At 52.9% G+C, this 15,251-nt stretch overlaps 1 protein-coding gene across 1 annotated transcript in view; it reads left to right on the top strand.

Annotated features, from left to right (window-relative positions):
- The window catches only part of MTOR (mechanistic target of rapamycin kinase), a 262,102-nt gene extending 251,282 nt beyond the window's left edge, over positions 1 to 10,820 (top strand). Inside the window, exons 49-52 of the mRNA XM_075327360.1 lie at positions 6,430 to 6,510; positions 6,630 to 6,710; positions 8,136 to 8,241; positions 8,455 to 10,820. Coding sequence (XP_075183475.1) covers positions 6,430 to 6,510; positions 6,630 to 6,710; positions 8,136 to 8,241; positions 8,455 to 8,470 — 284 coding nt within the window. The 3' untranslated portion in view covers positions 8,471 to 10,820. The remainder of the gene's footprint in view (positions 1 to 6,429; positions 6,511 to 6,629; positions 6,711 to 8,135; positions 8,242 to 8,454) is intronic.
- Positions 10,821 to 15,251: the final 4,431 nt, after the last annotated feature.

Genomic DNA, 15,251 nt, shown 5'->3' with positions numbered 1-15,251 from the left:
AGCTGTTAATGCTGTCCTGGACGCTACGAGCCGTACGTCAGTGGCGTCCGCCAACTCCGTGTTTTTACGCAGAGCCTAGTGGTTAAGGGATTGGAGCAGATGCTGCTTCCAAAAAAGTGCTTAACCAGGTTGCCGTTATCTGGTGACAGACTGTTTAGTGAGTGGTTGGATGTAATCATTCAACTGTACAAGGGTACGGATTCTTCCTTACCCCGGCCCACATCAAACAAAACCCAACAGGAGAATGGACAGTCGAGGTTTCGGTCCTTCCCAGGCTCGGGCAGGTCCCAGTGGTCCTCGTCCAAAAGGACGCAAAAGGCGCTCAGAGGGGCGCAGATTCCTGGCGGGCTCCATCACGCCCGGGGAAAGCAGCTGGAGGAACCGCTACCACGGCGTTTTCCTCCTGACTTTCAGCCCTCTCACTCCGCGTCCCCGATCGGTCGCAGACTCCCCCGCTTTAGCGACACTCTCCTGCCACAGGTCAAAGGCCGGTGGATGAGAGACAGTTTGTCCCAAAACTTCCTCACCGGCCGAGCCGAGGCTCTTCTGAAGGCAGAAAGAGTAGTAATCCCTGTTCCTCCTCAGGAACAAGATACGCTTTTTACTCCGATCTGGTCGTAGTGCCAACATAAAACGGCTCACCTAGCACGTGAAAACCAGGCGGTTCCGGATGGAATCCCTCCGCTCCGTCATTGCCTCAATGTCTCAAAGAGATTTCCTAGCATCAATAGCCATCAGGATGCTTATCTCAACGTGCCGATTGCTCCAGGACACCGGCGTTTGCTACCATTCGTTATTGAAGACGAGCATCTTCAGTTCGTAGCCCTACCCTTCGGTCTGGCGACAGCCCCACGGGTTTTCACCGACTTCACGGCGGCAGTGTGAGCAGTCCCGCACTCTCAGGGTCACTCTGTGATCCCTTATTTAGGCGACCTACTTGTCAAGGCACTCTCTTAAGAGGCATGCCAACACAGCCTGAACATGGCGCTGGAGACTTTCCAGAGTTTCGGGTGGGTCTTCAACTTTTCAAAGTTAAACCCAATCGCTGGCATATCTTGGCAGGGAGTTTTCACACTCTCTCAGCGATAGTGAAGCGTCCGCTGGACAAACAGCGTTCACTACAGACGGGGGTGCAGTCTCTCTTTCAAGGAGACGCCTCATCCAGAGGCAGTCCCTTTCACGCAGTTTCATCTGCGTCCAATTCAATGGAACATTCTTCGCTAATGGGAGGAGTAGTCGACGTCCCTACACAGGAACGTCCCTCTTTCTCAGACGATCAAGAACTCTTTTCAGAGGAGTCCACTCTTCAGTTCAATTGTCTGGAGCTCTGGGCAGTGTATATTGCTCTACAAGCCTTCCTGCAGTGGCTGGAAAGCAAACAGATCCGAATTCAGTCGGACAATCCACAGCGGTGGCATACATCAACCACCAAGGCGGACTACGCAGTCGGCGAGACTTCCAGGAAGTTCGCCGTATTCTGCGGTGGGTGGCAGACAGAGCATACACCATATCCGCAGTTACCAGGGCGTGGACGCAGCAGAATGGTCTCTGCACCCGGACGGGTGTCAAGAATCGGCACAATAGCAAGGTCCCGATTTTCATTGCGATCAAAGAGCTCTGGCGACAGGCATCTCACGGTCGGTCAACCGTGGGCACTACCAGACCGGCCAGACTTACTGTCCCAAGGGCCGTTTTTTCCATCTGAATTCTACGGCCCTGAACCTACTGTGTGGCCATTGAGTCCTGGATCCTAGTGTCCTCAGGATTATTCCAAGGGGTCGTTGCCACTATGAGTCAGGCTAGGAAGCCCACGTCTGCTAAGATCTGCCACGGACGTGGAAGATTTTCTTATACTGGTGCTCTGTACAAGGAGTGTCCCCCGGGCCATTGGCATTGCCTACTCTTCTTTCCTTCCTGCAATTTCGGTTGGAAAAGGGCTTGTCGCTCGGCTCCCTTAAAGGGCAAGGCTCGGCGCTATTGGTGTTTTTTTCAGAAGCGTCTAGCACGACTTCCTCTGGTACGCACGTTCCTGCAGGGGGTTTGTCATATCGTCCCCCCGTACAAGCGGCCGTTAGATCCATGGGATCTGAACAGGGTACTACTTGCGCTCCAGAAGCCGCCTTTCGAGCCTCTGACGAATGTTTCACATTCTCGACTATCTCAGAAAGTGGCCTTTCTGGTAGCGATCACGTCTCTTCGGAGAGTGTCTGAGCTAGCAGCACTGTCATCCAAGGCTCCCTTCCTGGTGTTCCACCAGGACAAGGTAGTGCTGCGCCTCATTCAGGAGTTTCTCCCTAAGGTAGTATCCTCGTTTCATATTAATCAGGATATCTTCTCACCTTCCTTTTGTCCTCATCCGGTTCATCGGTATGAAAAGGACTTACATTTGTTAGATCTAGTGAGACCACTCAGAATCTACATTTCCCGCACGGCGCCTTTGCGCCGCTCGGATACACTCTTTGTCCTTGTCGCTGGTAAGCGCAAAGGGTCGCAGGCTTCCAAATCCACCCTGGCTCGATAGATCAAAGAACCAATTCTTGAAGCCTACCGTTCTGCTAGGCTTCCGGTTCCATCACGGCTGAACGCCCATTCAACCAGAGCCGTGGGTGCGTCCTGGGCATTACGTCACCAGGCTACGGCTCCACAGTTGTGCCAGGCAGCTACCTGGTAGAGTCTGCATACTTTCACCATACATTATCAGGTGCATGCCTACGCTTCGGCGATCGCCGGCCTAGGTAGAGGAGTCCTGCAGACGGCAGTTGCCTCCTCGTAAGGGAGAGCTGTTTTGCAGCTCTAACATGAGGTATTAAGTTACCCACCCAGGGACAGCTTTTGGACGTCCCAATCGTCTGGGTCTCCCAATGGAGCGACGAAGAAGAAGGGAATTTTGTTACTTACCGTAAATTCCTTTTCTTCTAGCTCCTATTGGGAGACCCAGCACCCGCCCTGTTGTCCTTCGGGATTTTTGGTTGTTTTTCGGGTACACATGTTGTTCATGTTGAACGGTTTTCAGTTCTCCGACGTTACTTCGGAGTGAATTTGTTTAAACCAGTTATTGGCTTTCCTCCTTCTTGCTTTTGCACTAAAACTGGTGAGCCAGTGATCCCACTGGGGGTGTATAGCCAGAAGGGGAGGGGCCTTACACTTTTTAGTGTAATGCTTTGTGTGGCCTCCGGAGGCAGTAGCTATACACCCAATCGTCTGGGTCTCCCAATAGGAGCTAGAAGAAAAGGAATTTACGGTAAGTAACAAAATTCCCTTCATCTCAGTCGCCAGGGCATGGACGCAGGGGAATGGTCCCTTCACCCGGACGTGTTTCAGGAGATCTGTTGCCGCTGGGGGGTGCCGGACGTCGACCTCATGGCGTCCCGGCACAACAACAAGGTACCAATGTTCATGGCACGGTCTCAAGACCCCAGAGCTCTGGCGGCAGACGCCTTAGTTCAGGATTGGTCGCAGTTTCAGCTCCCGTATGTGTTTCCTCCGCTGGCACTGTTGCCCAGAGTGTTACGCAAGATCAGGGCCGACTGCCGCCGCGCCATCCTCGTCGCTCCAGATTGGCCGAGGAGGTCGTGGTACCCGGATCTGTGGCATCTCACGGTCGGCCAACCGTGGGCACTACCAGACCGAACAGACTTGCTGTCTCAAGGGCCGTTTTTCCATCTGAATTCTGCGGCCCTCAACCTGACTGCGTGGCCATTGAGTCCTGGATCCTAGCGTCTTCAGGATTATCTCAGGATGTCATTGCCACTATGAGACAGGCTAGGAAACCAACGTCCGCCAAGTTCTATCACAGGACGTGGAAAATTTTTCTGTCATGGTGCTCTGCTCAGGGTTTTTCTCCCTGGCCATTTGCATTACCTACTTTTCTGTCCTTCCTTCAATCTGGACTGGAAAAGGGTTTGTCGCTTGGCTCCCTTAAGGGACAAGTTTCTGCGCTCTCGGTGTTTTTTCCAGAAGCGCCTAGCTAGACTTCCACAGGTACGCACGTTCCTGCAGGGAGTTTGTCACATCGTTCCGCCTTACAAGCGGCCGTTAGAACCCTGGGATCTGAACAGGGTGCTGATGGTTCTTCAGAAACCACCATTCGAGCCAATGAGAGATATCTCTCTCTCACGCCTTTCGCAGAAGGTGGTCTTCCTAGTAGCAGTCACCTCTCTTCGGAGAGTGTCTGAGCTAGCAGCGTTGTCATGCAAAGCCCCTTTTCTGGTGTTTCACCAGGACAAGGTGGTTCTACGTCCGGTTCCGGAATTTCTCCCTAAGGTTGTATCCCCCTTTCATCTCAATCAGGATATCTCCTTACCTTCTTTTTATCCTCATCCAGTTCACCAATGTGAAAAGGATTTGCACTTGTTAGATCTGGTGAGAGCACTCAGATTCTACATTTCTCGTACGGCGCCCCTGCGCCGCTCGGATGCACTCTTTGTCCTTGTCGCTGGCCAGCGTAAAGGGTCACAGGCTTCCAAATCAACCCTGGCTCGGTGGATCAAGGAGCCAATTATCGAAGCTTACCGTTCGGCTGGGCTTCCGGTTCCCTCAGGGCTGAAGGCCCATTCTACCAGAGCCGTGGGCGCGTCCTGGGCTTTGAGGCACCAGGCTACGGCTCAGCAGGTGTGTCAGGCGGCCACCTGGTCGAGCCTGCACACTTTCACGAAACACTATCAGGTGCATACCTATGCTGCGGCGGATGCCAGCCTAGGTAGACGAGTCCTTCAGGCGGCGGTTGCCCACCTGTAGGAAGAGGCCGTTTTACGGCTCTCTTACAAGGTATTATTTTACCCACCCAGGGACTGCTTTTGGACGTCCCAATTGTCTGGGTCTCCCAATAGAGCGAAAAAGAAGAACGGAATTTTGTTTACTTACCGTAAATTCCTTTTCTTCTAGCTCTAATTGGGAGACCCAGCACCCGCCCCTGTTTTTTTGTGTACACATGTTGTTCATGTTGAATGGTTTCAGTTCTCCGATGTTCCTTCGGATTGAAGTTACTTTAAACCAGTTTGTAATTATATTTCCTTCTTCTTGCTTTTGCACCAAAACTGAGGAGCCCGTGGGAGCACGGGGGGTGTATAGGCAGAAGGGGAGGGGCTTAACACTTTTGAGTGTAATACTTTGTGCTGCCTCCGGAGGCATAGCCTATACACCCCAATTGTCTGGGTCTCCCAATTAGAGCTAGAAGAAAAGGAATTTACGGTAAGTAAACAAAATTCCGTTCTTTGCTTCGTTTTGGTGCGTTTTTGCTGCTTTTCGGTGCATTTTTGCCGCTTTTCGGTGCGTTTTTGCTTCGTTTTGGTGTGTTTTTGCTTCGTTTTGGTGTGTTTTTGCTTCGTTTTGGTGTTTTTGCTTCGTTTTGGTGTGTTTTTGCTTCGTTTTGGTGTGTTTTTGCTTCGTTTTGGTGTGTTTTTGCTTCGTTTTGGTGTGTTTTTGCTTCGTTTTGGTGTGTTTTTGCTTAGTTTTGGTGCGTTTTTGCCACTTTTAGGTGCGTTTTTGCCGCTTTTCGGTTATTTTTTTGCTTTGTTTTGGTGTGTTTTTGCTTCGTTTTGGTGTGTTTTTGCTTAGTTTTGATGCGTTTTTGCTTAGTTTTGGTGCGTTTTTGCCACTTTTCGGTGCGTTTTTGCTTCGTTTTGGTGCGTTTTTGCTTCGTTTTGGTGCGTTTTTGCTTCGTTTTGATGCGTTTTTGCTTCGTTTTGGTACGTTTTTGCTTCGTTTTGGTGCGTTTTTGCTGCTTTTGGGTGAGTTTTTGCTTCGTTTTGGGTGCGTTTTTGCTTCGTTTTGTTGTGTTTTTCTCATGTGTTTTAACTTTCTCAATGGCAAAACGCAGGGAAAAACACAGAAGTAGTGACAAAACCAAAACGGCAGGCAAAAAAGAAGCAATGTGTGGACAGCCTTTCAGATTTCTCATAGACTTTGCTGGGGAAGGTGATACATGCAGTTTAGGACCACGAACTGCACCCAAAACTGCACCAAAAAAAGCAGTGTGTGCACAAGGCCTTAGTACAGCTTTTGGCCACCGGTGGGGGGTTGAGTTTAGGTTTTGGACCCCATGATCTGATATCGATGACCTTTCCTGACTATTCATGACTTGGACAAATCTCTTTTTGGGGATTTTTTTTCTTTACTTTTGAATGTATGCCTCCACCCCGAGCAGGGACATGTATTCCGTAGGCCCTGTGTACTACTGAGGCTTCCCCGCCATACCCCCCCCCCCCGACCACCGCTGCGGCCCCCTGCGCTGCCCCGCCCCGAGGCGCTGCCCACCCCCGTCCGCCTGTCTTGCTGGATACACTCTAATGACAAAATTGAGAAAGCAAATTATTTTCCTTGGTGTTGTCCTGCCACGTGTAGCAGCGCACAGTGACGACACCTCAGCTCTGCTGCGCAGGTCGTACACGGGGAGGCTTCCATTAACGCCGCTGTCTTTGCTTCCCTTAGAAATGCTGGAGACGGTGGATCTAGGGGAGACCGCTCATAAGAAGCCTGGCAGTACCGTGCCCGAGTCCATACACACATACAGTAAGTGGCGGGGAGGGGGATGTGGTCGGGGGGGGGGGGTGTCTGGCACCTCCGCAGGCACGAGGCGTTCCGATGGGCTGTGCTCCGTATCTGCAGACATTGCCTTCTTGTTTCCTCAGTTGGTGACGGCGTGGTGCAGCCCGAAGCCCTGAATAAGAAAGCCATCCAGATCATCAACAGGGTGCGCGATAAGCTAACAGGTAAGCCGCCGGAGCAGCCGGGTCCCCCCGACGTCACCAGAGACACGGCGGCGGCAGAAGCCTACCCGTCAGATCGCTGTCCGCTGCCCTTACCTGCGCTGCACATGCACACCCAGTCTGGCTGAGTGTGCATGTGTTTTCGGTGGTAGGACCCCCCGTGTCTTCTGAGTTCCTCCGACTCGTCTCCACCTGATTATACACATCCGATGGTTGTATTTTCCTGCCGAAATCAGACCGTTTGACCAAAGCATTTGGACACCTTCGAGGGGGGTGGTGGGGTGTTCTCTTTACTTACATGTATATAGTTTTTGATATAAAAATTAATTTTTGCTTTTGATTTCATTAATACTTTTGCAGCTTTCACCTTCTACAGCCTCGGCTGCAGAACGAGGCCACTGAGAGTCCATCAGTGAGCGCCTCTCAGCTGATTACTTAACCCACAAATAATTGGGGTCTAATGCTGATGTTTCTCATTCCTCAGGACGAGACTTTTCCAACGAAGAAACTCCGGACATAAACACGCAGGTCGAATTATTAGTTAACCCCTTAACGACCGCAGGCGGTGACGGTACGTCCTAAACCTATATAGTTGTAATCACCTGCTGCTGCTGCTGCTGAAGGCAGCTGCCGGTGATCGACGCACATTTCAGCTGATTAGAACAGCTGACTTGTGCCTCGCAGGCACGAGTGGATCCGCGATCCACCGGCACCTCTTAACCCCTTAAATCGCTTTGTCAAAATGTGATCGCGATTTAAATCCCCGCTGCGGTAACTCTTTCACTTACCCGGCTCTATCGGCGGCGCCGTGACGTGATCAGTGTGAGTTGGTGGTTGGTGGTAGCTCACTTGACTGCCTGTTTCACCCAGCCGAGCGCTGCCACTGACAGGAGGCGAGTATTTCTGGTGATCAGTCGTACAAAAAGAAGCCATCACTGAGCCATAGATGCCGAAAAATGAGAATGCTACGGGTCGCGGAAAATGGCGCTAAAGGGTGTCACTTTTTTTGGGACAAATTTCTGATTTTTTTTTAATAAAAGTAAACCTATACATGTTTGGTGTCTGCAAACTCGCACCCTCCTGAGGCATCACACCGACACATCAGTTTTACCATATAGTGAACACAGAGAATAAAATATCCCAAAAACGATGCAATTGCACTTTTTTTTGCAGTTTTTCCACACTTCTAATTTTTGTACACTATATGGTAAAACTAATGGTTTCCTATAAAAGTACGACTCTTCTCACAAAAAATAAGCTCTGGGGGAATAAGGGGAGCAAAAAAAAAACAAAACAGAAAATCTGTCGGTGGTGAAGGGGTTAAAATGAGGCCACTGAGAGTCCATCAGTGAGCGCCTCTCAGCTGATACTTAAACCACAAATAATATGTAGGATTAGCGTTTAATGCTGATGTTTCTCGTTGCTCAGGACGAGACTTTCCCAATGAGGATACTCTGGACGTAAACACGCAGGTCGAATTATTAATTAAGCAAGCCACGTCTCACGAGAACCTCTGTCAGTGTTATATTGGATGGTAAGTTTCAAAGTCCATCGTCTCCATTTTTTTTTTACACCCCCAAATTGTGTCTTAAATGATGTTCTTGCGGTCACCACTAGGGGGAGCTCACTGCTGGGAGATGCATGAATCCTTGTGTAGTGAGCTCCCCCTAGTGGTGAATGCACAATGCTGGCGTTTTAGCACTGGGTTCAGATTTATCACTTTTTTTTTTTTTCCTTTTCTTCGCAGGTGTCCATTCTGGTAGGAGCTGCTCTGCTCGCTGTCCTCGTCACCTCGGATCGGTGTCCCTCACCTGCAGGGCGAACCTCACCGCTCACCAAGTGTTTCTTACCTTCACCTGACAGTGAACTTATGGTCCTCCTGATGCAAAGCGCTACCCCAGGATGAATTTCTGTACATACAGGGGGTCTCCCTGCACCGCACCAATCATGTTTCGCGCCCATCAGCAGAATGGACGCAGAAGCCGGTACCCACCGAAAAATCAAGAACGCTCCGAGCAATTAATTCCAGCCGTGGGTGGCCGGACATGACCGACTGTGAAGAATTATGAATGATTATTGTACATTTCACGCCAATCGCCTCGGCCAGCGCCGCTCTGGTTATATATTATGTTGGAACTTTTTTTTTTTTTTATATATATATTTTTTTTTATTTTTTTTTGGGGTTAATGCATGAGGATTTCACAATGCAAGAAATTAAGACGACGAGAACATTGCACGGATTTACCCCTAATAGGTGGTGGACGTCCTAAACCCCCCCATATAACGTCCCGACCCGTAAGGGATCAGATCCGCCGCTGTAGGGAAGAGTCAGGATAAAGGTTGTGGGTTTTGCTTAAAGGGAATGTCCTCATTTTAACGCCATTTAATTTTTTTTTATTTTAAGCTGATTTACTTTTTAAAAGGGTCGTTAAGGGCAAAGATATTGATCTGCCCTTAGGATGTTAGGAAGTGAATGCGGGGCCGAGAGCGGCCAATACACCCCGCGGCGCTATGTAACCCGGCCGCCGCGAGGGCTGGAGTCAAGGGGGGGGGGGGAGGAGACCCCTCTCATATTACAGCCAATCCTAAGGATAGGGCATCAGTATGTGCTGGACAAGCCCTTTAAATGAAATAATTCTGGCTCCCTGCACCTCCACTAGAGAGCGCTCACGCCGTGCGTCCAAATCTGCTGCTACATGGACTTGATTACTGCGGGTTTCACTCGGATTTCACCTCTTTTATTGTAGAAGTTGTAATCCACAGCGAGTGTCATCTGCAAGAAGTAACGTGGAAATAAAACCCACAGGTCCATTCCCACACCGCCAAGTCGGTAAAATCTGAACCACTTTGTTGGCTCTCCTCTGCCTTGGCCCCTCCCGCGCTCCTCTGCCGTGCCCTCATCCACCTTGGCCCCTCCTGCGCTCTTCTGCCGTGCCCTCATCCCCCTTGGCCCCTCCTGCGCTCCTCTGCCGTGCCCTCTTCCACCTTGGCCCCTCCTGCGCTCCTTTGCCGTGCCCTCTTCCGCCTTGGCCACTCCCGCGCTCCTCTGCCGTGCCCTCATCTGCCTTGGCCCCTCCCGCGCTCCTCTGCCGTGCCCTCATCTGCCTTGGCCCCTCCCGCGCTCCTCTGCCGTGTCCTCTTCCACTTTGGCCCCTCCCGCGCTCCTCTGCCGTGCCCTCTTCCACTTTGGCCCCTCCCGCGCTCCTCTGCCGTGCCCTCATCTGCCTTGGCCCCTCCCGCGCTCCTCTGCCGTGCCCTCTTCCACTTTGGCCCCTCCCGCGCTCCTCTGCCGTGCCCTCTTCCACTTTGGCCCCTCCCGCGCTCCTCTGCCGTGCCCTCATCTGCCTTGGCCCCTCCCGCGCTCCTCTGCCATGGCCCTCCTCTGCTTTTCCTCTTTGGCCACCTCCTCTACAATACCCTCCGATCTCACTCTGAGCTGTCCCTCAGGATAGATATCGGGCACCTGGACTTCTCCTTTAACAAACAACATGCTGATGACACAGCTCGTGGTCTGGAGCGCCCCCTCGTGGAGGCTTCGGCACTTCTATTCGTCTTCTCTGGTCACTAGAGCAATGTATACGGGAATTACTCTGTGTTGTAGCAGTGCGATCATAGAAATCCATGTAAATACTGACACTTTCTTCTCCCGTGCTGTGGCTGCGCCCATTCTGTCCGCTCAGATCTGCGCCGTTTCTTATTCCCCGGATGGCAGTAACTGGAGGTCTCGCGGTGCTCTGTGGCCGGTAATCGCCGCCATGGTTGTGGTGGTCCTAGTCCTGGGTCTGTGATGAACTCTGTACACCCCAGGGCTGCCCCACTGTTGTGCGACTACAAGTCTCAGCACAGCAACGAGGTTGTGCAATGCTGTGACTTGTAGTACATCTCCCGCCATCGCCTCCCTGCACAGTGGCATTATGTGCAATTTATAGGTTTATTAAATTCATATGGAAATTGCCTCGGTTACCCCGCCTCCTGGATGAAGGGTCCTGACGGGCGGAGGAGTCTGAGCTCGGACCCCGCCTCACACTGGACGTTACTGCCCCCCGCGGGGTCTGCACAAAGTGTTTTTTTTTTCTTTATGATTTAAACTTCTTAATAAATATTGATCAATTATTCTGTTCTGGAGATGTGGAGTCACTGCGCGTCGGCCGCACCGCTGCCCCCATCATCCGCACCGCTGCCCCCATCATCCGGACCGCTGCACCCATCATCCGCACCGCTGCCCCCATCATCCGCACCGCTGCCCCCCATCATCCGCACCGCTGCCCCCCATCATCCGCACCGCTGCCCCCCATCATCCGCACCGCTGCCCCCATCATCCGCACCGCTGCCCCCATCATCCGCACCGCTGCCCCCCATCATCCGCACCGCTGCCCCCATCATCCGCGGCCCTGACGAAGCAGCAGAGGTGGGATCGGCCGGCGGCTCTAGGAGGGTGTGACGGGCACGGGGCGCAATGTTCTGCTGCATCACCCTGCGACTCCGGGGGACGGCGGCTCCACTCTGCACTAGTGTGAACACTGTATGAACGGGGTCTGGACAGATGAGGGGGTGGTCTGGTCTGGGATCTCTATAACAGACTGGAGGTTTTGACTTGGACCTGTATAAAGAGGGATCTGTTTTGGGTTCTATATATTTAGGTGGGTGTGACCTGTGGACTGCACAGATGGGTGAGGGGCTCTGGTCTGGGATTGGTTGCTCAGTCTGGATCTTTTTTTCATGGGGTCTGTGTAGATGTGGGAGGGGGTGATTCTGGGGTCTTTATTGATGGGGCCTGGTCTTGTATAGACGACAGGGTACATACAGATGAGGAGGGGAGTTGATCTGGATTCTGAATAGATTGGGTGGTCTTCTCAGTTCTGTGTGGCAAGGACGGGGGGGGGGTCTATACAGGAGAGCAGATTTGGGGGTCTGTATTGATTGAGTCTGGGGTTTGTATAGATATGAGGGGCTTGGTTTGAGGTCTTTATAGATATGGGGTTCTGGATTCACGTCCAAATAGATATGGGGGGTCAGGTCTGTATAGATATGGTGGAACCGGTTTGGGGGTCTGTATAGATCTGGGGGAACCGGTTTGGGGGTCTGTATAGATCTGGGGGTCTGGTTTTAGGTCTGTATAGATACAGGGGATCTGGTTTAGGTCTGTATAGATCTGGGGGTCTGGTTATAGGTCTGTATAGATATGGTGGATCTGGTATGGGGGTTTGTATGGATCTGGGGGTCCAGTTTTAGGTCTGTATAGAAATGGGGGATCCGGTTTGGGGGTCTGTATGGATCTGGGGGTCTGGTTTTAGGTCTGTATGGATCTGGGGGGTCTGGTTTTAGGTCTGTAGATCTGGGGGTCTGGTTTTAGGTCTATACATATGGGGATCTTCTTTGGGGGTCTGTATAGCTATAGATCTGGGGGTTTGAAGAAGACGCATGATTCTGTTGCTCACCATTATAGTCTATGCAGTGTAGGAGTCCAGAGATCCTTGCTGTCGTCGGCCGGAGGTTAATGAAATCCCAAAGAAAAAAGTGACCCTGCTGTGGATACACGGAGACTCTTCAGCTGATTGAGCGCCATTATTAGTCCTTCACCTCAAAATGGATTTGTTGTTTCGGTCCTAATCCTCGTGTAGTCCCTGTCCTCTGTCCCTGTCCCCACATTCATCATTCGCTCCCGCGCTGTCATCAATTCTGTCACAAGAATGAAGATAAAATGTAAAGACATAAAAGGTAAATGGCGGTAAGTGCAGAGATCGCTGCGGTCACACCGGCCGCGGAGTGTCCTCCAATCAGCTCTTCTTTTTGGTTTATTATTGGCCCCCAGAATTCTGAGAAGTTTTTCGGCACCTGAGGGGTTAATCGATTTTTTTTTTTTTTTTTACTTTTAATATTGGCGATGCGCTCCGCCATTCTTTTTCTCAGTTTGGGCAGCTCCGTATTCTCTGCAGATGAGAAAATCCCAGGTCACCCCCTAATACCCCTTCTGCTCGGGTCCGGCAGCTGCTCAGTGGTGGCTCGAGCGGTGGGCCGGATCCCGGGGTTTCTCGAGCGACACTCCTCGCCCGTGAGTGAAAGGGGAGGTTTGAGGTTGGGTGTGGGGATAGTTATAGTTCGTGACGCCACCCACGGTTGTGGTGATTTCACCACCGCTGCTCAATTCGGGGGGCCCGGGGATGGTGATGCGGAGCAGCCAGGTGTTGTGTTGTCCCTCCGTGGGTAGGGGTTGGTGATCCCGGGGCCCGGTGGTGGAGAAGGAGGTGCGGGGCCTGGTGGGCGCAGGGACGCGGGGGCAGCGCTGTGCCTTGCGGCACTGTGGTACTCACTCAGCCTGAGACTTGCGGCACTGTGGTACTCACTCAGCCTGAGACATGGACACAGTTTGTACGGTAAACCAAACGGCTGGTAGGACGGTCCCACAGACGGCTGCACCTGCACTCCCGGTAGGTGACGGTGATGTCCCTCTTCCTTGCACCTATGGTTGACTTGTGGTAGCGGTGGATTCCCTCCGGTTACCCGCTCCCCGACTATAATCTGGGCTGGAGGAGCTCTACACTTTGCCCGCAGGCGCTGGCCCTGAGAAACTGGTGCCGTGGCGGTGGCGGTGTCTCTCTGCTTCAGGTTGGGCTATTGCCTTCAATCGGGACTTGGTTGTTGGGGGATCTACGTCCCCTTCACTGACGGATTCGGCAAATTTGGCGACTCCTAGCCTTGCCGGGGTCCGAGAGGCCCCTGCCCTGGTGCTGACTGTCCTTTGGAACGCTGCTCCAGACCACCGGGCACACAGCCAACGGGGTCCTTCCAGGAACTTCCAAACGGTCCCCCTCCAGACAGTCACCGCCGTCGCTGACCTTGCTGTTCTGGCCCTACACAGAGCTGGACCCTTCAGGCTTTCTTTCCTTCTGTCACTTTCTTACTTTCCTCCTTTTACCACTTGACTTCCTTCACTTTCACTTAGCTGTTGTTTACTCAAGCTCGTCCCTGAGCTGACTCCTCTGCTCCTTCCACTTCCTCCTCCCTGACTGAACTGCCTGGTTTTCCCCGCCTCCAGAGTTGTGAGCTCCTCGGTGGGTGGAGCCAACCGCCTGGCCCACCCCCTGGTGTGCATCAACAGACTCCTGGAGGAAGGCAACAAGGATTTCTGGTTAGCATGATGTGCCTACCTGGAGTGTGGGGTGTGGTGGTGTTGTGACCTGTGTCCCCTGGCTTGCCCAGGGCGACACACTAACATGGCCCACGCCATGACCAACATGGCCTCCATCATCATGGGAAATGCCCCCACCAACCTGGCCCCAACTCCACCAACAAGACTCCTGTCTCTACCACCATGGCCGCTGTCTCCTCCACCAACATGGCCCCCTCAATCACCAACATGGCCCCCTCAATCACCAACATGGCCCGCTCAATCACCAACATGGCCCGCTCAATCACCAACATGGCCCCCTCAATCACCAACATGGCCCCCTCAATCACCAACATGGCCCCCTCAATCACCAACATGGCCCCCTCAATCACCAACATGGCCCGCTCAATCACCAACATGGCCCGCTCAATCACCAACATGGCCCCCTCAATCACCAACATGGCCCCCTCAATCACCAACATGGCCCGCTCAATCACCAACATGGCCCCCTCAATCACCAACATGGCCCCCTCAATCACCAACATGGCCCGCTCAATCACCAACATGGCCCCCTCAATCACCAACATGGCCCCCTCAATCACCAACATGGCCCCCTCAATCACCAACATGGCCCGCTCAATCACCAACATGGCCATCGCCACCAAAAAGGCCGCCTCCACTGACAGCCCCTGCCTCCACCAACATGGCCCCCGCCTCTACCACCATGCCTGCTGACGCCTCCACCCACATGGCCCCTGCCTCCCGCATTATGGCCCCCGCCGCCACCAACAAGGTGGTCCCCGCCTCCATCAACATGGCTGCTGCAGTCCCCACCAACATGGCCCCCACCTCTACCACCATGGCTGCTGCCGCCTCCACCCACATGGCCCCTGCATCCACCAATATGGCTGCTGGCACCATCATGGCCGCCACCACCAACATGGCTGTCACTGCCTCTACCAACATGGCCACCACCAATATGGCCCCCGCAACTTCCACCAAAATGGCCCCGCCTCCACCATTATAGCCGCTGCTATGACCAACATAGCCTTGCCTTTGCCATCATGGCAGCTGCTGTCACCAATATCGCCGCTGCAGCCTCCACCAATATGGACCCCGCCTCTAGCAACATGGCCGCCGCCACCACCTCCACCAACATGACTGCCACAATGGCCCCGCCTCCACCAACGTGGCCACCACCAATATGGCTCCCGCAGCCTCCACCAACATGACGCCTGCCACCACCAAAATGGCCCCGCCTCCACCATCATGGCCGCTGCCACGACCAACATAGCCTTGCCTCTACCACCATGACCGCTGCCGCCTCTACCAACATGGCCGCCGTTTCCACTAACATGGCCTTTGCAGCCTCCAACAATATGGACCCCGCCTCTAGCAACATGGCCGCCGCTGCTGCCCCTGACGTACAACGTTAT

The sequence above is a fragment of the Anomaloglossus baeobatrachus genome, chromosome 11, assembly GCF_048569485.1.
Source record: "Anomaloglossus baeobatrachus isolate aAnoBae1 chromosome 11, aAnoBae1.hap1, whole genome shotgun sequence".
Taxonomy (NCBI): Eukaryota; Metazoa; Chordata; class Amphibia; order Anura; family Aromobatidae; genus Anomaloglossus; species Anomaloglossus baeobatrachus.
Note: the sequence above shows the minus strand (reverse complement) of the source record. Positions and strands in the feature narration are given on the sequence as shown.